This window comes from Motacilla alba, chromosome 1, assembly GCF_015832195.1.
Source record: "Motacilla alba alba isolate MOTALB_02 chromosome 1, Motacilla_alba_V1.0_pri, whole genome shotgun sequence".
Taxonomy (NCBI): Eukaryota; Metazoa; Chordata; class Aves; order Passeriformes; family Motacillidae; genus Motacilla; species Motacilla alba.
In genome coordinates, this window is record NC_052016.1 from 86,334,521 (window position 1) to 86,359,990 (window position 25,470).

Genomic DNA, 25,470 nt, shown 5'->3' on the forward strand with positions numbered 1-25,470 from the left:
ATCTGCTTCTGCAGAACTTCTTTCTGATCTTTATGCACTACTGAAAATAATTCTACACATCCATAACAGAAATTTCTGGGATTTCTCACTGTCAAATCAATGTGTTTTTTTTTTTTTTTTTTCTCAATAGGCCTTTTTCTTTTCTTCTCAGCATCAAGTTTACCTGCAAAGATGTTTTTTCTTTGAGTAGGTGTGTGTCAACTCTGTGCTTTGACTCACAGCTGCATTAATTTTCTACAGACCAATGATATTTAACATATTTTTTTCTTCAAAGCTTTTTGCTAAAGTGGAAAATGCAGCATTTTGTATTGAGACACATGAACAACACGTGGTTTGAAAAAAAAGCGCTGTGTATGAAAAAATAAGTTTTGGCATTGCTCATTGAAGCAGCTTCACAAGAAATACACATCAGACCTACTCCGAGCAATCTTTTATCAAAGGATGAGCTAAAGAGATCTCATTTTCCATATGAAAATAATTTTCAGTGGGTGAAATAAAATCAGAGCTTTTAGATCTGAAGGTGCAAACAAGTGCTATGCATAAATTCAAGGTTGATTTTCTACATGCCATTTACTTCACAGTGACTACCTCTTTCTTTACTCTTCAATTAAAAAAAACAAAAACCCACAACCTTGGAAGTCTATCCACTGAAGGACTGCAGGTCCCTTCACTGCAGTCAAAGGCATCTCTAAAAGCACACATAAGGATATTTACTGCTGGACGTTATAAACATGTTGTTATCCTCAGCAATGTGTCTGCAAATTCTACCATGGCTTGGGTAGAAATTTTGTATTGTTACATCATGGCCCCATATTTTTCCTATCAAGAAAAAAAAATCCTGATCCTTTTTTGTTTAGTTCTGCCAGTACATTTCTGTAATATCTTGGAGAAAAAAATATGTTCCCAATTTTTAAATTGCACTGCCCAAAGTCAGGCATGTGAGCTGATGTTCAGATAGCTGGATATAGTCAGATTCTTTGAGACATGGAAGGCCACAAATTAAAAATTTTCAACCCTGGCCTAAATGCTAGTACTTGAAGCAAAAGAAGAATTAATCTTTCCTTTGGTAGAAACAGAGTTAAATGGATGGTTCTGAGATTCTACCATTTAAGTACCCACAAAACATAAAAGATGCTGGGGAAAAGGTACATTGTATTGACATGGTATTTACAAAACACTTATTAAACTGTCTGCCACATAAAAACCCCCCAGAGATTAATACTATGAGATGCAGTCATGAGAAAAAAAAAGCACAATTGTTTCCAGACCCATTAATTCTACAATCTCTTGGAAATGGCTTTCTAAATGAAGACAAATGCAACAGGAGAACCTCAAAGAAATATCTGCTTCCATAACTGACCATCAGGCAGATCTCTTGTACCCTGGCACTAATACCCTTTCCAGTTACTTTTCTAAGAAGCTTGCAAAAGTACCAACTAAATGCTGTTAGTAGGATTAATGTGCTCGAGTTAGAGGTAACTGTGATAGAGAAGAAACAACAGCTAGCAGAAATCAACAAGCAGAGGAATAACTGAGAATTTTTCTCCTTAGAGCTCCTTAAGAACACATCAGCTAAGTATCTGTAAGAAGTAAGAGAGGAACAGGCGACTCAGTCCTGGAGTGGCCTGGCAATGAGCTTGACCTTCAAAAGATACCTTTTTTTTTGGTTCATACTAATATTCTCCAATTTTACAGCAATAAAGAATTCTCTAAAGCCACTGCAGCATCTTATCTTTACTAGTTATTAAAGCAAAAAATATATTACCAAGGATAAAGTAATCTGTATTTGTTTAGGCTGCACATAGACATAACAAAGGAATGAAGACCAAAATTCAGAAAACACCTTGCATTAGGGTTTTGCCTGGAAAGTGTTGTAGGACTGGTGGTGCCGACCCAAGTTCCATTGCTTCTGATTAAATCATATTTTTCAGCAAATAAAACATTTTTATTTTTCTTCCATAAAGGAAGCATTCATGAGTCATAGATTATGATTCTACCTTCTGTAAAGTCAGAGATGTAAAAAACACTGGGAATAAATAAAATGTCATGCAGGACATGATTTAATGATAAATTAACGCTGTAAGGTTCTGACTACTGTGTTAAAAGCACCACAGCCATACAACACAAAGTACTGATTTGCTATAAGTTGAGTCTGCCCCTTAAAATCACCCTTTTTTTGAGGGCTTCATTTTGTAATGAAACATTGAACACCTTAACTGGTATTGCCTGTCTGCATCCCAACTTGCACCAGAGCAGGTCTGCTCTTCTATTTCCAGTATAAAGTTGTCCCAAAGGCATTAAGCTGGTATAATTTCAGCATTCTGTTCCACCCTCAGTGACACTGACAGTAACACATCCTTGTGCCCTGCCTCACCCTGAGCAATTGCTACTTGGGTCTCATCACATGTCAAACCACAGCCTGAGGCTACTTCAAAGTAGCTTTCCCGTGGGTACTTATGGAGTGAAACACTGTAGCTCCAGCTCCTTGACCTAATCTTCGGATAGATGCGCCTGCACCACGTCTGGCATCCTCCAACCTCAGCACACACCTTCAGCACTATTCCAAATAGGCTCACATTCTCAGCATCTTCCATGGGCTGACATTCTCACATGCCACACATTCCCTCTATACTAGGTTATAAAATCACATCCCTGCTGGGCCGCAACAGTGGGATGTGATGCAATGCTCACGGAAAACTTTGGACTAAAAAGTCTCATATGTTTGATTTATGCTTTAGGGTCACAGGGGTGACTCACAGGATCAGTGGAGATCAAAACCAACTTCTGTACATATGGATATCAACCATCCAGCTCTAGAACAGACCAGGCTTAAGCATTGTAAACACCTGTCAGTCCACATCATACTGTTTGCAGACCAAAGACCAATGCCAAGTAGATGATTTTATTAATGGAAATCCTGCCCCTGACACAGTTCCACAGTTCACATTTCCACAGTATATGTCTCAGCAGCACTATGAATCTGAAAGATACATGGCCAAATATCCAAGTATGAATACAACCAATGGCAGTATGAAGTTTCCAAGCTCAGTCTCCCAAGAAACAGAACACACAGAGGGCAAGATACTACTAAGTACTTGTCTCTGGCCATAAAGAAAGGCAAAGGATAATACTGGCATTGAAACAAGTAGACATGAAATTGAGGTAGGCTGAATTCACGTATTTTTCTAATCATCAGAGAAATGAAGTCCTGAAAAAGTTTTTAATCTTGTATTACGTCTTTTTCTAAGTCGGGACTTCACACTTTCAAGAAGAATGGATATGCTACAGTTCCCTATGGTCACAAGAAGGAGTAGAGAAAAGCATCACCAAGGTTCTTACCAGATGAAAAATAAGGCCAAACCAAACCCTAAGTTCAAAACAAGGCCAAACCACACCCAAAGTTCAATAGAGCCCAGTTGTTTTAAATAATACAGTCTGAATCCTCAAGCAGAAAATAGTACAAAAATAAATTTTCATTTTCCTTGGCTTCCAGACAGAGAAGATTTCTAAGAATTCTTCTAATGAAGTTATGCAGGAAGGATTAACACTGTGGTCTGGGCAGGAAGAACTCAGCAATGTGGCTGATTTAATAAAGTACTGCAAAACAGCTGGGGAAAGTAATTCTTTAGTACAGTGTCTGGTTTTGTTACAAAGCATGTGTTCACTCTGAAGTGCACTGAAATTTTCCAGTGAAAACTCATTTCCTGAGTTACACCTTCCCCCTTGTGCCTGAAGACACTGTGGGCACAGGTGAGTTGTGCATCTGTCTGTGGAAAATGAATTGCATATAAAACTAACAATATTGCCATACTTTGGTCAAAGATGTTCACTGCAGAAGCTCCAACAATTTGAACACTCTAAAAGCTGCTGTCAGCATAGCAGGCCAAATCTACATATAATTCTAATATTTAACTGAAATGAAAGACTATTTAGGGACTGAAGGAACTGAGCATGTGTTTAGAAGGGAGGAAAGAAAAAGAAAAAGAAAAAGAAAAAGAAAAAGAAAAAGAAAAAGAAGTCACAGCTCTTGGAGATCTTTAGAGTCCACAGGTCCATGAAAGCATCTGTGTTATGAATTTCATAGCATTTCTAAGGAACGAATGAAATCAGAAAACATCTGGAGCTAGACATGCCAATAGAGACTTGTTTGTCTGGTATAACATAAAGCATCATATCTGAAAAATTTGGTAAAGTATTTGAGCAGAGAATAGAAACAGACAGGTATGAAGTAACTAAAAGAGTTTATTTCACTTAGGTTTAAGACGCCTGTGAAACTGCTGTAGAAAACAGGTTAACTACAGTTTGAATAAGGACACAGTAGAAGAAGCATTCTTCAGTGGATAAAATGACCAGGTAAAAGCCTGCAAAGACTAATCTGATTTTAAAATAACCATACAGACATCTATTAAACTAATCCTACAACCTTCCCAGAGCCACTATTCAAAACCAGTATTCTCCTGTGGCACTCCAAAATCTCTTCAGAATTTCTCTTAATGCTCAAATGACTGCAGTCAATATCCTCAGCTATTTCCAGAGCATTTACCATCTTGCTTTGTGAATGCCAGTAAAATACATATTCATAGCAATGGTATAATAATGGTAGAGTGCTGAACTTCTAAATGTTTTTCAAAGTATGCAATTTCCATTCACCGCTACTACCCCTCCATGAATCCTCACTATTGCTCCACAGTTTTGTATTTGCTAACAAGGACAAAAAGAAAACATCCAGGTAATGACAGAATTATGATTCTACATGAAAAAAAAGAAAATAGGAGAAAAAAGATGCCTATGGACTTCATTCTAGATTAAACAGTAATTCAACCAAAGCATTTTGCCTCAAAGAGAGAGGCAGGTAGACATTTAATTAATTGTCACTTAACCTCAGAATTCTAATTAAAATGCCTAAAAACATCAGATATAAAACAAATGTAAGAAAAATGTTAACATGTACAATATAGCAATGGCTAATACAGAAGAATATGTAAGTAGTACACATACCAGTATCAGAAACCATGCAAAACCTGCCAGAGGCAGGTAATTAGAAGAAAATAATACCACAGTTTATCAGAAGAGACATACAGAAGACCTGTTGTGACTAATCTATCTTATTTGAATTTGTCAGCCCCTGGGTAACTTCTGTCAAGATGAATCAGCTATGTGTAGAGTCAGCTCCTCGAGATATAGAACAAATTTCTGAAGTTTTTATCTTGTACACATTACCATGGAGCATCTATGCTCCATTAACAGATGCCCCTGTCTCAGTGATGACTGAAAAAGTCTTCTGACAGTAGATTTGCTAACTGTGTTCACTTTTTTGAATTTTATGCAAAATATAATTTTAATTCCTTCAGTATCATTAATTTAAAATGTGTGCAACTTAGCTGGAAATGAGCTCAAAGTCATTTAAGTTCACTGCAGCTGTGTAAATTAAGTGCCAAAATTTGGAGCTTAGTTACTGCAATATTTTTCATATTGGAAAGAAAAGGGTCATACTGTTGTATGGCTAACTCATTTTTTGATGTGAATTGCAATACTTAACTTGAGGGTTGATACAGCAATGAAATGTGGCAAAGCAGTGATCATTATGGTATGCTTCTCAGCAAGGTGGCAATAGCACAGATTTGTTGGAAAAGTAGAGGATAACCTTCTAAAAGACTTTTTGGATGAGAGTGGAGAAGGCTGACAGTAGTATGGGAGATGTATTTTGACATTTCCAAAGATGGCCAGTTAGTCCTTCCCTGGAGACAGAATTGCATATCTTCAAAAAGTTTTAAAATCTGCTCAATATTAAGGAGTATCCCCAAAGCAGCTAGAACAACTAAGCAGTGTGTTGACTGAAAATATCTGTAGATATTTTAGGAAAAATAGCAATTATTTGCATATTGAAACAAGTCATAGAACAAAAATACCCCTATGGCAAAGAGATCAAGATGTATTTCCCAACACTGTGCCCTAAGTATAGAGTAATAAAGAAGTGGTAACTATTTGTAAGATGTCTTTAAGATTTATTAAAAAAATTTAGTCAGACCACCTGCTAGATAATGCAAGATCTAGCTCTCAGTTTGTTTACAACCAAAACTTATGATCAGACTAAGGAATACACAAGGTGTTTAATATTCTTAGATAAGACTTTGGCCTTTCAAGTCATTCCTATTCTTTCCCAGTTGCTATGAGAAAGGCAGCAACTGTAAGTAAATGGTCTTGCAATTCTCAAAGAAGTATTTCAATATTTCACAGCAGATCCAAAATATTATACTATTCTTTTAGCTTGTACCCTGGATCTTTTCCAAAACCACTCAATGCATACTAGATATTGTGTAAGAATTTCTTCATGGGGCAATGTCATAACATTGATAATGGCATAGAATACAGCAGCTACTGAAAGTCTCTAAGAACAATAGAGAAAAGACACTTGGGAAAACAAACATTCAATATTTAAATATTTGAGTAACAGAGTAATAAAGTGAGACTGTGCACTGTTTAATGAAGAAGGAGCATGGCATTACACATTTGTCACAGGGTAGCAGCATGTATGAAGCCCGTTACCACAGACAAGCTGATGTGCTGGAGAGTCACACCTAAGCTGCTGCTCTGTGTGCATTCCCCCCTCTACAGTAGCCATCTGTGCATTTGGTTTTCTGGAATAGCATTATTTCTTCTTATTCTCCAGCAGAAGTGGGAAAGTCAAGCTGAAAGCTGGCCCTGTGTTATCAAATCAAAGGTCTTAAATCAAAAATTATTTGGTAAACTGCTCTAATTACAGCAACAGAGGGCATGTTGCATGAGTATTGCACATTGTATTTTTAGTGGGTGCTTTTGCTCATTTTCACCAACTTAGTAAAAATGATGTCTAGGATAAAATAATCAAATCTCAGGAGACAAGGTAAAAAACCATGTGTCCTACGCATTACACAAGTGCTGAAGGTCAAAGCCTGTAAACCGGTCACATCCTGCAACTCTTTTCTGAAAGTGAAAATCTTCCACTGTGAAAACAATTACTTCTATTCCCAGTAACTGCAGCTTTCATTATGCAGCACTACATTGTCTTAATGGCACTGACTGATAATTAAACCAATAGGATCTAATTTTCTTGGTGTGGAATGACAGGTTTCTAATTGCTTGACTTCATTCTCTGTCTGTTGGCTAAGAGTTTTCTGCTCCTTAGCATGGCTGAAATTAGTCACACCTTGCATTTCTAGGCTGTTCACATACCTGTCACACCTTTAACTCCTCTTTCTATTTTTTCACATTGTTCTTCATTCCTTGTCAGATTGTGAGTTGTTGAGTAGCTATCCACACAAATAGTTATTGTCTTTGACATAAGCCTTTCTTCAGCTCTCAAGAAGAGTGAAAACTGGTGGGCTGGGAGGATGGTTTTGCTTGAAGCAGCTCTTTCTATTTGTTTCCTTAGTAAATCCCCATTAAGAAAATTATCTTAGTATGCATTTATTTCTCTTTGACCTCAGTATTCCTAGCACACATGTGTCCCTCTGAGGCTTCACTTAGCCTCTCAAGTTATCTGACCCTTTGGTTAGCATTCTGCACTAGGGGAAGAAGAAATGTCACTGAAGAGAATAGACTTTGAGTGGTTTATCTCATGCTTTCCACAGGAATTATAAATGAACTGCAGCAGCAGTACAAAAGAAAATTTCCTCCTCTGCCTTCACAGAACATGTAGCACAAAATCATGCTGGGAGGCCTTGCTGTGCTAGAGAAGGCGCAGTAGAAAGTAACCATGAGAAAGTCACTGTGGAAATAGCATTTACGCTGCCTGTAACTCACACGCAGCAGCAGTGGGCACTGGCAGGCTGAAGGGTTTCCAGGGGATGCAGTGAAAAGGTTGTCCCCAGCTAGGGGTGCCCTCTGGGAGCTTGGATCCTGCAGAGCCAGCTGCAATGTCTCCAGCACCACATTTCCCAGTGAGCTCTAATCCCGGCCTCCTCAAACCCTTATGCTGTGGCACATATGTCTGTCCTCTTGAGATGCAGCACAGGAGCAGGAGCAAGGGGTAGGGATACTTAAGTGGTTCACTAAGAACCCAACAGCTGTGCTGGTGCCACTGGGCTCTCCAAGGCTCTACTGCATTGAGGTTGTTTTTTGGTGTTTTTTTTTAATTTTTTTTTAATTACACTTTGATCTTCTATCAATCTCAGGATAAAATTTACTTATATAGAATTTAAGACTATGCTACTTCAGATAAATTAAGAAACAGTACATGAAGTTTTATGTCAACAAGGCATCAATTCCTCTGAGGTGATTTAGCTTACAGTTCAAAAAAACCTAACAAGATTCAAAACTTGCATTTGACCTGCCTCAACTTTCATTTTCTTATACCCTTCTAATAAGTCTGCCTTTCTGCCACATTTTGCTCTTCCACCTTTTTCAGCTTATGATCAGTGACAGTTTACAGGCCTTTTACCTAACATCAGCAAGTATGAATTACTATTTTTCTTAATATTTTCATCTTTGCCATGACTGTAACACAAGTATTTATTAGATAGCATATTATAAAGGAAACTTCAAAAATAATAACTTTGAAAATGAAATCTAACCAAAATAGTTCAGAGTGCAAAAACTCTTTCTGCATTCTCAGAAGCAGATGGGAATGAAAGAGTGATAGTAAGAAGTGCACAGCACAGACATTGGGCAGGTCATTAAATTCTGTGCAGCATACCATAACAACACAGGTGATATACCAAAATAGCAAAAGATGCCCACTGGGAAAGGTCCACAATTACAAATAAAATAGAGAACAAAACAAAACGTAAAGTTTTCTGGAAATTTGTTTTATTCCATTATAGATTCACCTATTTAGCAACCAACACTAATACAAAACACCCCAAAATGGCAGAGGAAAGAATGTTCCACTGAAGATTCCCAGCAGCAGTAAAGTTTTCTGTGACTGTCGGTACTACTACACTAATCTATTCACATTAGTTTCACCTGATTGCCTGGTTTAATGCAAGACTCAATTACTTTGGGATTAACACAGCAATAAATTAAAATTCTGGAGGACTGCTCAAATTCCTCTAAGTTTCCAAAACTCTACAACTTCCCACGTACCATTTGTTAGTGTAAGAGCTAACTCTACAGACATTATTTGTGCATTTTTTCCTAATCCACTGCTTAAAAAGTCTTAATTAACTAGGAGACTAAAGTGGCTTAACTGAGAAAATTCAAGCCCACAGGAACATCAAATACTAAAGGAAGGGGGTTTTCATTGTTGTTTTGGTGGAGGTTTTTTTCATTTGTTTGGGTGTGGGTTTTTGTTTATTTTATTTCTTTGTTTGTTTCGGTTTTTGTTCAGGTTTTTGTTTGGTTTTGTTTGTTTGCTTGTTTGTTTTTTAATTCAGGCTACTTCTTCCATTGTCCAAAATCAGAAGTATTGTCTTAGTATCCTCTGTGGGTTTAGGTATCCCTAACACAGAAATACAAAGTGCTCACTGTGACTGTGAGTAACAGCCAATATTTACATATCAGTCATGAATAGGCAGTTTAAGCAGTCAGTGTGTGCTGTAGCGTGGCAGGAAAATGGTGTCTCAGCTGCAGGGAAGTGGGGCAGCAGCTGCCTTCTTGTCCATATATTACGGTTCTTTCTCCCACAAAAATCAAGCGGGAATACTGGTACAGAGTCACAATAGTAGGTGTGACAGACACAGTACACAGAACCAAGTACACAGTACACAGAACCAAGACCTCAGACATGCAAGCTCACCAGCTGAGATATAACCTTTTGTTAAAGTCACTGGTTTTCCACTGAACATTCAAGGCTGAAAGGACTGTTCAGTCCTATAGCAACAATAATTTTGCCATGTGCCACAGAATTTTTGCTAAACAGAGCTAATTGCCACTCACCTTAAAATTTCTATCAGTGCCACATTGTTTGGTAACTACTATATCTCATCTTTAGCAGGAAGAAACAGTGAATCACATGCATTTGCCTGCTTTTTATAAACCTTTTCCATAACTATTGAGTAAGAAAAACTGCATTTTTAAAGTATCTACACGGTTAATCACTTACATATATAGTTAATAGAGGATTGTGATTCCTGTCCTGCCAGGCTACAGGAGCAAGTGATTTACAAAAGATAAACTCTCTCTCTCTCTCTCTCTATATATATATATACATATATATTTATGACCAAAGGAAGTCATAAATAAGGGCCAATCCCTCAGTATCGGCTCAGCAGATACCTCCATACTGAGGATATCAGCATTTCTAAAACCAGTCTCCTGCTAGCCAGTCATCCTGAAAAATGCCTTGAGACACTTTAGTGTGATTATAAGGATTATGAAACCTCAAATAAACTTAAATCTAAATGGAGAATACAGGTATAATGAGGACAGGGTTGTCACCAAATAAAGAAAAACTTTTGTGGAGTCAACAACCCATTATGAGTGTCTTTGGGCTCTGCCAATGTAGCAGCACAAATGCTCTCACATCACTGTATCTGAATAAAACATAGACACCTCCATTTGGAGCTGAGCTAAAGTTCATAAAGAAATGAACCATAAGTATTCATTAAAGGGGGTCAAGGGACAAACATATGGTGGGACATCCTTGCCATAGAAGCAGTGGACCACCACGATCCCATCCCACAACAGCACAGTAGAACTGATGACCCACTTGGAAGATTATGCAGCTAATTTTTAAGTTCCTGCTACTATTTATCATCCAAAAGGTGCAGAAATAGGATCAAAAACATAATGTCTGCTTTGCAGAATGTGGGGATAGGCCAAGGGAAAAAATATTGCTGTCTGTTGTCTGCAAGGTGTTGGTTTACCAGACTCTGTTTTCCCATGCAATACAAGATAGGCACATGCCATGGACACTGCCAAGGCTGGGAATATTTGTGTCCTCTAAGCACACTTTGATAAGGTAAGTTTGCCTAGTCTTCATTTTTGTTTCTGCTCACAAGCAATAAGTCTCTTGACTGTTTGCCTTCCTTAGTTCTTAGTACCCAAATGAGTATGTTATATAGTATCTTAATCGACAGTAAAACAAATAAGTGAAATTCACTGAGTGGAGACTTATCCACAGTAGTGCCTCAGCTGATGTCAGGGCTCTATTGCTCTCTGTCTGCAAGGCCTAGGAAGGAATTCCAGTGGGGGAAAAAAAAAATCTATCACTATTTTTGAAATAATGATTTCCAGTGGTTTCTCAATCAGTGGACTAATGGGGCATGTTTTAAGTCACTTTGGCTCACATTTAGAAAACATGTGTTTTATTAGTAGACAATCTGAATGGCTTCCCTAATTACTTCTGACACCTTCACACATTAACATCACTATCACTTGTCATGTTACCACATGATAACTCCACAGGTTGAAGTCATGGATGAAGAGAGCTTCTTACTAGACACTGTGCATGAAAGTACCTGAATCAAAGAGCTGCTTTAGTGGAATGAATTTGGCCTGTTTATAAAAGTATTTAACACTATGATATACTTGCTAGGATAAACAGAGCATGAAGACTCAATACATGTATCAAGCATACATATCACCCACAGATTAAAAGAGTCTGATTAAAAGAGACTGAAAGTTTTGATGAAATCATTATTGAACCAATGCTTATTTTGTAAGATCTCAACCTTTCAGCCTTTAATGAGTACAATTAAATGGATGCTCTGACTAAATGACATCCCCTCACTGCTTTCTATCATTCCAGATACCAAATGACTCAGAGCCCAGGGATTCAGACTGTGGTGGTGATGCTGATCTGCATTTCTGGCCCTCTATGTTTGTGCAAAGTGACACCAGGTTCATTCAGGAGACATGATTGTGTGAAAGAGCAGCGGAGGGAAGAAGGACACACGTTGGGAGTCTGATAAAAAACACTCACAATCCTTTTCACTATCAGCTGTATCTCCTACTTTGAGCAAATAACCTGCTAATGTAAATTTTATTCTTCTCATCAACCCATAATTAACTGCTTTTCATGGAGGTTGAAGCCTTAGAGCTGGTAAAGAAGTCAGTTGCTTAGGACAACTAATCAATCATAATCCACCTACCCCTCTTGCCTATGCCAGGGACCTGGAAAGACCAATTGGCTGCTAATCCTGCCACCAAGAGCCAAGCTACCTGGGTCAGGTGGGTGGGTAGTGACAGAGCAACTAAAAGGTCAGCTAATCCTGCCACCAGTGAAGGGCACTTTTCTCATGCCGTGGCAGCTGGAATGTCAAGTCAGTTTTTCAAGTGTTCTCTTTCATCTTGGTATGCCTTGTTAATATTCAGCCTCCTAAATGTTAAAGGTGGTTTTATACATTTTGGGGTGGTCCATGGAGACAAATTTGAAATAATTTCACAGAAGAATGATGAGGAGAAAGTCTTTATAGAACTCCCTTTAGAATGATCCTCCAGTTGCTTGCTTTCCTAAGGTGCCTGCAGTGGGAATTCCTGCTGCTGCAGAATCAGAGGAAAAAGGAAGGAACCATGCTCTGCTCAGCCCATGCATAGAGATTAGCAGGGCATCCTTCCTGAATGGAGGTCTCTTGCTTTGACCACCGCAATACTATGGAAGAACATGGGTCACATGTACTTTAGCTTTAAGAATTTGTATCAAATTAATCATATAGATGTCCACATAAACAAATGGACTTGTAGCTCTGAATGCTTGCAGTTTCTAGGAGTATCTAATTTGGCATCTGATTTAGACTCACTTTTCAGCTTTTATTTTAGACTGGTGTGAGCATCCTTCCTCCTTCTCCATATTTTTGTTAAGTGTTTAACGTCACACCACTCAACAAACTCCGGGGCCATTCTGAATTATAATCCAAGAGATTGGGTACCTATCTCTTGGAAACATTAAAATCTCTCATGGAAAATGCACTTAACAGATTGTGGCAGATCAAGATTCATAGCATACTAACTTAATCCTAATTCCTTCCTTATTTTTGTTAAGTGTTTAACGTCACACCACTCAACAAACTCCGGGGCCATTCTGAATTATAATCCAAGAGATTGGGTACCTATCTCTTGGAAACATTAAAATCTCTCATGGAAAATGCACTTAACAGATTGTGGCAGATCAAGATTCATAGCATACTAACTTAATCCTAATTCCTTCCTTCTAAGCAATGGACCTAATGCCACCCGATTTTCCAGTCTAAGAGCAATGCCTTTGCAATGCCAAAGGGTTGCACATGCACAATTTTTTCCCCATCCTATGCAAACTTGTAAGAACCAAAGAGAACCAAAAGTAACTGCCATGTTTGGTAGATAAAATTTCAATTTGTGCATAAAAAGAGGGGTTATATTGATCATTGCATGAGTATTTTATTTAAACAATACCTACAAGCGAATTGAGGAAATTTGACCCCACTGTGAAGTTTCGTTTCACAAACATTAAATTAGGTTCACGTTTAATCTAGCCATGGCAGACATTTTCAGTGACATATAAACTTTTTTCATCAATTTTAAAAAGGCCCTTATATATAATTTTTGGGTCCCACATTAGAAGGAAGAAGCCCTTTCAATAAAAGCAAGAAATATCTGAGACCCAAAGCTCTGTTGCTGTTCTACAGGCCATAAATCAGATGATTTTGCTGGCTCACTGTGCCAGTGAACAGCGTTCACTTCTGCTGTAAGGTGAGTAATGTTAATACAGATGTAGTCTTCATATATGGGCTTTGAAGCACTCCTTACCATCAGAATTTGTTTTCTTTGCAATGGAATATGTGTATTTATGTCCTATATGTAAAATGGCCATTAATATGGTAGTCTTTGTCAAACACTCTTTGCAGGTACAAGAAGTAATTAGTCTCATTTAATAGCGTACTGGTCCTAGAAATTGGTAGATGGGTTGATAACAAGGATAGAATTAGATCTTCTCCTTTCAGAAAGATCTCTCATGGCCTAAAACTTCTCTTGCTTACTTTGTAGAATATTTTTAAACCTTAGGTATCTTTACTTGGGACTTCCTTTTCCTTTTGAGACTATTTGAAACAATATGTAGCACTGTAAATCACGAAAAAACCTTCTCCAGAATTATGTGAAGAGTCAAATCACTGATGTGCTGCAAGTCTGCATCTGTAGATGATTGCAGATGATTGCACCCATGAGGCATGTGGAATGATTACTAGCTGATGTAACAAAAACCTGAATGCAAAAGACTGTACTGTGTGGAAAGTGCAGGTAAGGAGGAAATCTGTATAGGATCCAACAACAGGGGAGATTCTGGCATATTTGAATCTAGGAGGCACCCTTTTCAACAGCACCCACACAGATCTGCCAGCATCCTTAGTGTGGCCATGATAGCAGTTGCTGCCATGCTAAATATTGACTAAAGGTAGATGCACACACAGAGAAAGAGTGAGATGTAAGGTAGAAGTACTTATCATAGCCCTACAATTCCCAAGACTTGTATGCTCTCATTTAATTCAACAAATTTATTTATGCTTTTTAGGTACAGCAGATGCAAATACCTAAACAAATACAATCGTACGACTAATAATTTTTACAATTAGTAGTGTCTGTTCACAAAAAAAAGTAATTTTTCTCAATATTTAGCTTAACTTTTTTTACACACTTCATAATACTGTCACCCTCTCAGCTACACGCTATGCAATTAAACATAGCTAGGGAAAAACAGAGAAGAAGAGAATAAAATCAGAAAGAAGAAATAGGCTAGCTGTGAATGTACCTGATGCTCTCAGTGGGAAACAAGGCTGAAGGCTGTTCTAAGATGAAGAAAACATCAACCTTTTTATAGAAGCCCAAATCAAAACCAGCTAAGAAGTCTGAGAAAGAGAAGAGCTTGTCAGTACCATACAGGTAGAGACAATAGCAAGGAATTTTGCTACCCACATCCACACAGCCAGCCAAGCCTTTCATTCATATCCTTTCTCTTACTTCCACTCAGCCCCACAGGTAGCATTCAAAAAATCTTTCAGGCATCCTGAAGAATAAAAGATTCAATTTTATATTAAGGCTCACACTGCGTAAGAAGTCAAGTTATGTGTCTAACTGTTGGAAAGAGTACTTGGGTTTCTACTGAGTTCATGAGCAATTTCCTATGGGAACGCAGGAACTTCCTGTCGCCTCCCATCAAGTGGAACCTGATGAAGCTGAAGTCAGCTCACCTAAAGGGGTATCATTCTTTCCTTACTATTCCGTTCTCCCATTTCAGAACTTCCCAAACAAAAGGATTTGAGGTACTGGGAGCTTAGCTAATTGGTTCATATTTCATTAATTCTTTAGTTTCATCAACACTTATGAGATAGACTTCTGTGACTTTTGCTTGTAACCTTTCCAGAGTTCCTGCCAGACAGAACTTCCCTGGATTTTAGTAACTCACTCTTAAAGATTACACTTGCAAAGCCGGAAATACTAATTGGTGTTTATTTAATTCTACATGCAATCTAGAAATATGCACATTAAAAGACAGAAGCATTAGCTGTAGATATTTGCTAATGTGGCCCATGTTGGAAAAAATGATCTTCACAAGCATCTTGTGTAAGTTTCACGTTGTTAATGTACATTAAAGGGTGCAGGCACTCAGGAACCTATGGCACAAATCTTCCTGTATCATTGCTGTGCAAATGAAGAGGCAAGTTTTGTAAAGAGAAAAGAAACACTACATATTTTAAAAAGGCTTTTGAATGCTTTTAACATTGTCTCACCATGACAACACACAGGAATATGGCTAGGTGACACTGCTCTGTGATGGATACAAAACCATTTGTTAGGTGTCCTTATGAGCAGCTAATAATGAAACACTGTCAGAAAAAAAGACTGCCAAACAAAGTTCCGGAATCTAATCTTGGTCTGGTTCTATTTATTTTTTTCACTCTTGATCAGATTGTTTGAAAATAAATTATACTCATGTAATTTCAGATAAAACTAAACTAAACGATGGTGCAAGTAATCAGAAGGAGAGAATTAAAACTCCTAAAAATCTTGCAAATTGAAGAAATAGTCTGGAAAAACAAAAGTAAGTATGCTATTCAACAGAGACAAATGGAAGGGTTTAAATTTAAAAATAAATATATAAACAAACAAATAAAGGATGGGAAACAGTGATGGCAGCTCTTTCAGTAGGACACAAGGGCTGTAATAAATTAGAAAAACATGAAAAAGGAAAACATCTCACTGGGATGTAGAAATTGTAGCAGAGCTTAAAACCACATAAAATAATTCTGACAGTACTGCATTTCAACTACATGATGGATCAGCCAGAGAAGGTCTAGAGAAGGAGAGTAAGAACAATTTAAGGTATAAAAGGTAAGTCTTCTAGCAAAAGACTGAAACATTTAGAGTCATATGGAAGGCATAAAGAAAGATGCAGACGAGCTTTTTTTAAGGTTTTGTCTACGTAGTGAATGAGGTGAGAAATTATGATCCTAAATTCCATAAAGAAGAGAGATTCAGGTTATACTTTATGAAAAACCTTCCTAAGAGGAAAGACAATGAAGCAACACCATAACTTGCCTGAAAAGACTACAAAGTCTGCTTCTCATCAGAAGGAGATGGCCCAAATTATTTTGACAAGATAACATCACATTTATCAGTAGACTATAACTATGTTCTTCCTTTAACAATATGTATATACTTGCATGGAAACATACATAAAACAGATAAATAGAACACCTCAAAATTAAAAATAGAAAACTTGGAAAATAAATATATTTTATTTATTCAAATAAGTACCAAGACTTACACTATCATCTTTCCAACCTTCATCCTTTAATGTCAAAGTCACTTATAAAAATGGGACCAGGGCATGGCCAAAATCTAGGTATTTTTCAATTGGCTACCTAATTGGCATATTCACGATATTAAAACTCTGATAACTTTTATCTGATTAGGACAGTTTGGTCTTCACCCAGTAATAAAATTGTAATAATCTCTCCTTTTTAATTTCAAGAGAAGAAAAATACCAGAAATTATCAAATTCAAATATTCATAGCTTGTACTTATATACCACAAATTAAGAGTTACTAATTATACAGTAGCTGCCAAACTGCTACACTCTTGTGATTTTTGTAATGATAGATTTGAGGATACAACAGGACAGGCTGCATCATAATATCTGCAAATGAAATACCAATGAATGTACCAAAAATAGTATAATTACACAGAAAATGTTTATTTAATTACTTACCTGTTAACTACACAAAAAGATGCATCACAAAATGGATATTTATAAAATATTGATGAACTTGCAGGTTATAATACTGTTCATAACAATCCTAATTTGAGAAAGCTTATTTAACATTTTTTGGGAAAGCTTCTGTGTCTTACCCAGTATTTTAAAGTTTAGTTATCAGCCTTCAATTGATATTCAATTTAACTTCTAGCTAATGTTCTGAAGGATTTCATGTCCTGGTTCCCTATTTCTAGACAAAAACAACTTATCAATTATAAGTCTCCTAGGTCTATTAGCAATCTCTGACCTTTAAAATGCAATATTGAGAAATAAATATTGATAAGGCATAACACTGTGACTCAGGAGACCAGAGTTTCAATCCTGTTTTTTTAGCCTGTTTTGAAGGCATCCATGGAAAAACTATTTCACCTGTCTTTGCCAACCTGCCCCCATCACTAAAAACAAGCTGGTGTCCTTTATTAAGCACTCTGGGTCTCGTTCAACTCTTCTACCCACTGAAGCTTGTCTAAGACACTGCAACTAGTTTTCCCTGGTGACCAGGTGGGTAGCGGGAACAACACTCTTCAATGCCAAAAAATACTGTTCTTATAACAAGATAAGAAGGGTGATTTCAATCTGAGGCCTAATTATTCTGGCAATATCCCTATCTCATGCTCTCCTTCCAAACTACCTGGAACTACAGAACTTGAACGTGGATGGTTTTAGGTTCTATTGTGAACTCAGCCCATGTTCATCCAGGCATGACAGTAAATCTGAAGGCTGACTGAGAGATAAGACAGGGTTATCCTTTGAGATCTACAGAAGAAAAACTTTATAGAAGATTTGGTACTATCTATGGTGTTATCCATTTAACAGTACTGGAACAAATGGTACGCTTCTGACTTGCAGAGGGAACAGAATGTAGCTTGGCTGAAATCAGGTTTTTCTCCCTTTCTCGCAAGTAAAAAGAAAGGACATAAATGGCAGGTTTTGTTCATTAATTATTTGGTATCCCAGAGTACTAGCAGGGCTCTGAGACTTCCTTGAAACTCTGTGGCTCATTGTGTATATCCAGAAACCTGAATATTCAGGAACCAACTGAAGCAATTTCAGCTACAAAGGCTTTCAATACTCAAAAAACTTTTTGGATTTCAGTCATTAAACCTTTTCATTACCTTCAAATTCAGCTGAGGCCGGGATAATAGTCTGGAGCTCAAGCCAGAAAAATGAAAAAAAAAAACCCCAAAAAAACCCCTTATCAGAGTCAAAGCAATGCATCAGAAAGAATTCAGCCTGTGGGTATGCTCTGTCATTTGAAGGTACTTCCCTACCTGTCCTGAAATGAAAATTTACAGCTGCAGGCTTCTGTTGAACCTTTGTCTGCTCAATAAATGTGAAATAACCACAATGTTTTGACAGAGTAACTGCATATTTTCCATTTGGATGTGGATCTTACCACAACTGCCCATGCTCTTGCCATCTTTCCTGCTTTTGTGTTCTACACTCATTTCCTCATGGGGATGGCACAACACATTGCAGCTGTCAGAGAACATATTCTCCTGGTAACTGCAGTGTTTTGCACAGAACACAAATTGCACCTGTATTGCAAAATCTCCCTCACTCTCAATCATTTTTCTGGCTGATGTGCTGACTTACACAGTTTAGACCAAGATTTCCACAGATACATGATATTATTTTTTCCTCATATCTTCTGCTTAGTAACAAGATGATTATCAAAGTAATTCTGGATGAAAAAAAAGATTTTTTTTCATGGGAATTACTACTTAAATTAGACAAACAGAAGGGATTTTATGCACTAAAATGAATCAAGAATAAAACAGAAATTAGTCATTGCATTTGTATACTGGTGATAATCAACAGTTGATTCCTTATAAAGACAGTGTTTAAAAGGTATTTCAATCCTGGGATCCCAGGCAATCTAAAAATATATCATAACTGCAAAGCAAATAGCACAGCTTTTCCTTCTGGCATGTGCCCTGCTTGAGCAGAATACTGATTGCACTTGATGTCTTTTCAGCACAGACAAGAACTATCTGTTCCATTCATTTCAAAAACAGTTTTAAATGGATACTGAAATGGATTTTACCAGTAGGACAGACCTATCTCATTAAAGCCACTGTAGCCCAGCTCTTGCCTGCTTAGTCCCAGATCTTCAAGGTCCATGCATTTAAATCCAGGTGGGCACTGGTAACCTTCTTCTAGCTCTCTGGAACAGTGGGTGTCTGGGATAGCTAAATTATTCCAGGTTACATTTCTGTGAAAAATACAAAATTAAGTTGTTACATAAACTCAGTTCATAGCAAAACTAAGTATTTGAAAGTGAGAGGACTAAAGGGAAAAGTTCATCAGCTGTTATTTTTACTATCTGATGTTCTTTGGTGTACACTTTTTTCATTAATTAACCAGTTATTGTAAAGGGCAAGCTACTACACTCCTTCATCTTTATGTAATGACAGTACAAATACTACCAGCAGAAATTTCATATTAATGCCTAGAGACCCCATGAAAAATGGAGACTCTCCAAGAAATGGAAGAGTTAACATTCAGCAGCTCCAACTGTTCTTTAAGGTAATCTGAATACAATGTTTCAGGCTCCTTTGCAGATCCTGAGAGTGTGTTCAACTGCAGTCAGTACTATGACTATGACTTTGACTTCCAATGGCATTACCTGTGCTTGCTTTGACACTCCTTAGAAGTATCCTTGTGGATGACTTTTCAGTCACCAGAGTATGTATTCAGCTTCTTGTAACTTGCTCAGTACAGGTTTCCACCAGAGATGAAGGATCACAGGAAAGAAGTCAAACCACTGCATGTGTAGTGCAATTAGCATCTAGGCACTGCTGTGACAGAAACAGATCTCTGACTTTTAGGTTAGTCCAGTAATGATTTGGTATAAGAGATGAAAAAATTTTAACTGGTTTGAATTGGTTCAAGCTGATTTATGTAAGTGACCATAACATTTTAAAAGAGAAAGATCATGAGACAAGGGCCAGTGCCCCAGCACAATGTCACAGCGTTGGTCATTTTTACTGTTTTCAGAGGCTGAACATCATCTGTTTTCCCAGTTTCTCTGGCAGCTGTGGCTGAGCTGCTGGAGGCTTTGTCACACTTTGGACCACAATGGGAGTTTAGGTAGTCCCAGCACTAAGAGCCGCAGAAGCTAAAAGCATAGGGAGGACAAGGTTGTTGCTCTCTGTTCTGTTAAATATATCCCTGTGGCATGGACACATATAGATGGGTTATCTAAGTACTCTCAAATTTTGGGAAGGAGAAGCTCAGGCAGTTGATTCCCCCTAATCAATTACAGTGCCTACTTATAAACCACAATACACAATCCTTTGCCACAGACTGATCACCCCATTTTCCCAGAAGTAGTTCAGTTAAGAGGTAACCTTAGGAAACCACCCCCTCCACCCTGAGCAGGTCCCTGCCAGGGTCTGCAACCAAACACAGCACAGAAGTGGGAATTCATGTTACTTGTGCTATGGGGCCACTGGGCAAACCAGAGAAGAAAGGTCCAAATAAGGCTCCAACTCTGCTGGATGAGCTAAGCAACAACTGTTTTTCTCCCTGCTTGTACTCTCTCATCTAGCAAATGAAAAATCCTGATATTTGGTTCAGTTCTAGGGAAATTTCAAATCAGACATGAAAAGCTAATCACAATGAGTTCTGGTCTGAGAAAAAATAGTCAGTGGCATTTTCCATTCATGTTCAGGTTAATTTTGACTTCCTGGTTACAGCACAAACTTTTGATATAAAAACACCCAAAATGAATTGCTGAAAGTTATGAAAAAAATGCTGTTGTATTTACTCTGTTATTTTGAGGCATCAACCGGTGTCTTAAAATACATAGTTTTAGGTTATCTTGCTTGTCCAAAGAAAAGGTGAAACTTTTCAGCCTGCCCTTCAATATAATTTGTATCTTATTGTTCTTCTGAAAATCCTTTTCCTTTAATCTAACTCACAGAAGTATTTTGACAATTAAACTGGGTGAACTGAAGCTTTAATTACTCTATTTTTATTGCTTTTATGCACCCCATGGAGTAGCATTGCATTATTTGAAATCTGTCAGTGAAAACAAAACATCTTACAAAATTTTTCCTAGGCAATTATAAATGCAGATAAATAATAATTGTGGCATCTATCCTGTAGTCATTTCTTTATGATACCAGAGAGACATTTATATCTGCATGGATGCACACACAGACATGTACAATTCCAGATGGGAGTTTTAGAGAACACCCTGAAATTTAGCAATGTGCATAACTAAAAAGACAGACAGATACACAAACATATGTGTATTTGTTCCACGTTTGTAAACATGCTCAGCACATGTCATTCAAGTATTTCAAAATTAATCTGTTCACCCTAATTCCTTTAAACTAGATGTTAATTCATACCCAGTTGTATGATTTATGCTAGATTTATGATACTGCCATCCAAAATCCATTATCATATATGGGATTAACATAAAACAATATTTTACATATATTTTTAGAAATTAAAATTAATTCATTGGCTCAGGCAGATTCAGAACCCCAGCTACTGGTAGCTAATGAATTACACATTATGGCTTGCATTAGAAAATCCCTCAAATCCCAAGAGGGCATCAGCATGAGGGCATATTATTAAAAGCATTTCTGGCTCTCAATCACTGCTGCAAAGCATTCATTTAAGTGCTTCATTTAAACTTAGATTTTTTTTAATTTAACCTTATTTTGAAAGAAAGAAAAAAAGCTGTCTCCAAGCACTGAATATGATTTAGGCTAAAAATTAAGTCTCTCTGCTTATAGTACCTGTACAGACACAAGCCTTTTTGGATCACTGTCCCTTTGCAAGTTGTGTTCTGCCTCAAGACAGTTAATAAGCATAGACTGGTACACATGGACTAGAGAACATTAGATATCTAGAAGAGGCTAGAATATCAGCAGATGTTTTCAATATAGGATGATTTAAATTTTATTCCTCATTGACTATATTCAGTATCAATTAAGTACTGACATACTGATTCAGCCCATAACTAGTTTTAAAAGCATCTCAGAAGTTCAATTAGGCAATGTGCTTAAATGTCTTGCTGAACAGGATAAATTGCCGGGATAAATTTATGAACAAGAAATAATTTATCCCAATAGTCCAACAATACTTTTGTGCAGAGTGTTCAGTCAGGGTCTGTGGAGTGCAGCATCTACCCAACAGGCGAGCTGAGAAATTAATTCTCCACAGGAATGCAAAGGATGGGGAAGGAGATGATTGACTCCACTACACTTGATAGGCATCCTTCAATATGAGATTGTTGCAAAAGACATAGGACTGTTACTCTGACATGTTTTTAAGTGCCTGAAGAATGTTATGATTACATACACGTGTATACCATAGGAAGGACATGAATTGATGTCTCTTGGGAGTACAGTGCCTGTTCTCCATGGCATCTGTTACAAAACTGGCCTTTCAATCACCATGTGCTCATGTGAGAACAATCCCTCTTTTAGCACCTTCTCCTTATTAGAGCAGTTCTTCAAAGAGGGGTTTTTACACCTTAAGAGACAAATTACCATGTTTTCTGCTAGCCTGACTTTCTCTGCTGAAAATAGAGATGGGGGGAAAAAAAGGGTCTGATATTCTATTGATTTTCTAGGATATCACCAGAAAGCCATTCCAAATTAGAAAGCTTCTTATTCAGTTTCCAGATCCAGAAAGTCTAAAAAAAAACCCAAACCAAAACCTAAGTATACTTATTGATAAGGTAATAAAAAATCATTTCAAATGGTTGATTAGGTGAATAAGTTAATAAGAAAAAATTACTTAAATGGAGCTGAAAGGTTTTCTGTATTTGATAAAAGGAATCCTATGTCTGTCCCTGTACAAAACCAGGCACTGCCCAGCAGCTGACTGGAGAGCTACTGCATGTTAAAAATACCATAGCAGACATAAAAAATGGCTGGTAGACCATGATGCAAATAAGTGGCAATTGTGCAGCTTCCAAAGAGGGAGCAATACATTAACTGGGGCTCAGAGGAATTGCCACTGTGTTCTGTGCTATCCATTTTCATTAGTGACCTGGGACCCCATGAACCCAGCTTCATCAAAATCACACCAAGCATATGATGAAGGAGAACAAAAACCTTTGAGAACAGAGAATGATTATGCAGTTCTGAAGACTTTAAAGGTTACTCTCAATAACCATGATTGAATGTCAAGCAACAAAGTCAGAATGTGATAGAACCTAAACAAAAAATGGACACTGCTGTATAGAAAGTACTAATACAGAAATAAGCTTAGATCAGATGACTGATAAAAGATTTTTCTTTTAGATATCAAGAATTATAGTTTTTTTCTTCTGCTAGACGTCTAACTCTGAACATGCAATTCTGAAAAAAAAATCCAATCCTATATTTTTCGGAAGAGATGCTTCTGCTTTGCCATGTTGCCAGAACACAAGGGAAAAGCACCAAGCCATTGAGACTAGCAAAAAACTTTAAATAAATCCAGAGAACTTCATGCTACGCAGACCCTTTTTCCTGAAGCTCAAATTAAATGAATGCTGAGCTAGGATCTCTCAATAAATGCTTTCTGAATAAGTAACACTCTGTTTCTACATTGACTTTAGACAAGTTATCTGATGAATACTAATACACTGTTCTCTCACATATATAGATCAAGGATATCTAATTAATTTGCTTTATTCTGAAGATTCAGGGTGATCCACTACCATGCAACAACTTCCCTGCACCACTCAACACAATTAATACAGTCCATGAACCTGTTTTTTTAAAGCTTTACATTTTATCTTATATCAGTATTTTATGAAATGAAATGTAATTTACAAGCTGAATTTATACTGGGAAAGTAAGGTCAGCTGTGTCATAAGCATTCAGTTTTTAACAATGTTTTGGTGCTTTTTTTGAAACAACAAAATATGAAAACAAAATATGTATAGATGTATATTAATGGTAGTGGAACCTCTCAGGTCACAAATCTGATATAGCAAATGTTAATTTCCAGGGGAGCAAATAAAAACTTCTTTTTTATATATTCATTTCTAATTTATTAAATCCTACAAAATAACAGATTCTCACACCAAATGCAGAATAAGTTGTTTAGTCACCAACACTTCACACTCCAGATTTAAATCTCCCTCCCACAACTGAGTCCATGCAAATAGCCAAAACTTGTAACTCAATTTTATTTTCCTCACACTGATTACTGCTGCCTCAGGGATGCCTCATGGTAGCCCTCAGTACTTAGATGCTGATCTAGGAGGTCAGAGGTCTCTGAGAGCCCTGTGTCCTACTCGAGCATCTTGGATACATCAGTAACATCAAATGCGTGCCCATGGGTAAGTGCATCAAGTTAAAAACCTTCAAGTTAAAAAAAAAAAAGACACTTCCTATGATCAGTGAAGTCATCAGCCTTAGTTTGTTTTCCCCTTTCAGCCAGTTATAGAGCATATAATCTTGTTCTCCAACCAAAAGACTTCCCTTAAGGAAGAGAATTTACAGAGATAAAAAGAAAAAAAAATACTGATGGCATAACTATAATTAATGTAATTTTATACCAATAAAAATGAGAAAATCTGTGATTAAGATTCTTATGACAATATTATACAGAAAAATTGTGCAGAAGGGAAGTTTTAAATTACTTTTCTAATTAGAACTTACCCTCTTAAAGGCTCAGATAATTCATGGCAATTGCTATACACCTGATGATACCATTAGGTAGTAAAAAATATTTTAATTTTTATTAGTATTCCAAGTTACATTTGTTTTCAGAAACTCTGAGAACTTGAAAGACAGGAAGCCTAGATGAAAAATTGCTGCTTTTTACCTGATTCCTTGCAAAAAGTAAAATCGAGAAAGGTTAAAGTTTATTCATTGCATAGCGACCATAAAAACAATCTAAGCACCTAGGCAAACTTCCTTTGATTTTTCCATAAATAATATATATCGTATTTCCAAATCCATATTTCAATTCTTTGTGTGCTCATCCAATCAAGTACTTTTCTCCTTCTTCTTTTGCTTCTCTAAGTGGGAAACTCTGCACATACCTAGAATACCTCCTTACACTAGTGCTCTTTTTACAGGCCTAACAATAATAACAGCTGGTCCTGCACAATTGCTAGAATAGCAACAATATTGTGCTATAATAATTGAAACAGCTTTATTTCTATCATGAAGTCTTCTGTTTACTATTTTCATAATTATTACCCCACTATGACCTCAACTAAACAAGGACAATATCAATAAATAATCACTGATAATGATATTTCTAAAATTTGCAGTAGTAAATCATTATGATTGGGTATAATTTTTTCAACGCACACTCAGTCCTTTCACTGTAGTGAGACATGTATATGATTGTTAACT

The 25,470-nt window shown here is 37.1% G+C and overlaps 1 protein-coding gene across 7 annotated transcripts in view; it reads right to left on the reverse strand.

The window, feature by feature from the left end:
- The window catches only part of NALCN (sodium leak channel, non-selective), a 238,764-nt gene that overhangs the window by 159,234 nt on the left and 54,060 nt on the right, over window positions 1-25,470 (reverse strand). For 4 of the 7 annotated variants that reach the window (XM_038129675.1, XM_038129695.1, XM_038129686.1 and 1 more), the window contains exon 7: window positions 19,207-19,361. The exons of 1 other annotated variant lie outside the window; for it this stretch is intronic. In XM_038129675.1, the coding sequence (XP_037985603.1) occupies window positions 19,207-19,361 (155 nt within the window). Of the gene's footprint in view, window positions 1-19,206; window positions 19,362-19,775; window positions 22,099-25,470 lie in introns of those variants that run through there. 2 more of the 7 variants (XM_038129704.1, XM_038129721.1) reach the window with 2 other exon arrangements.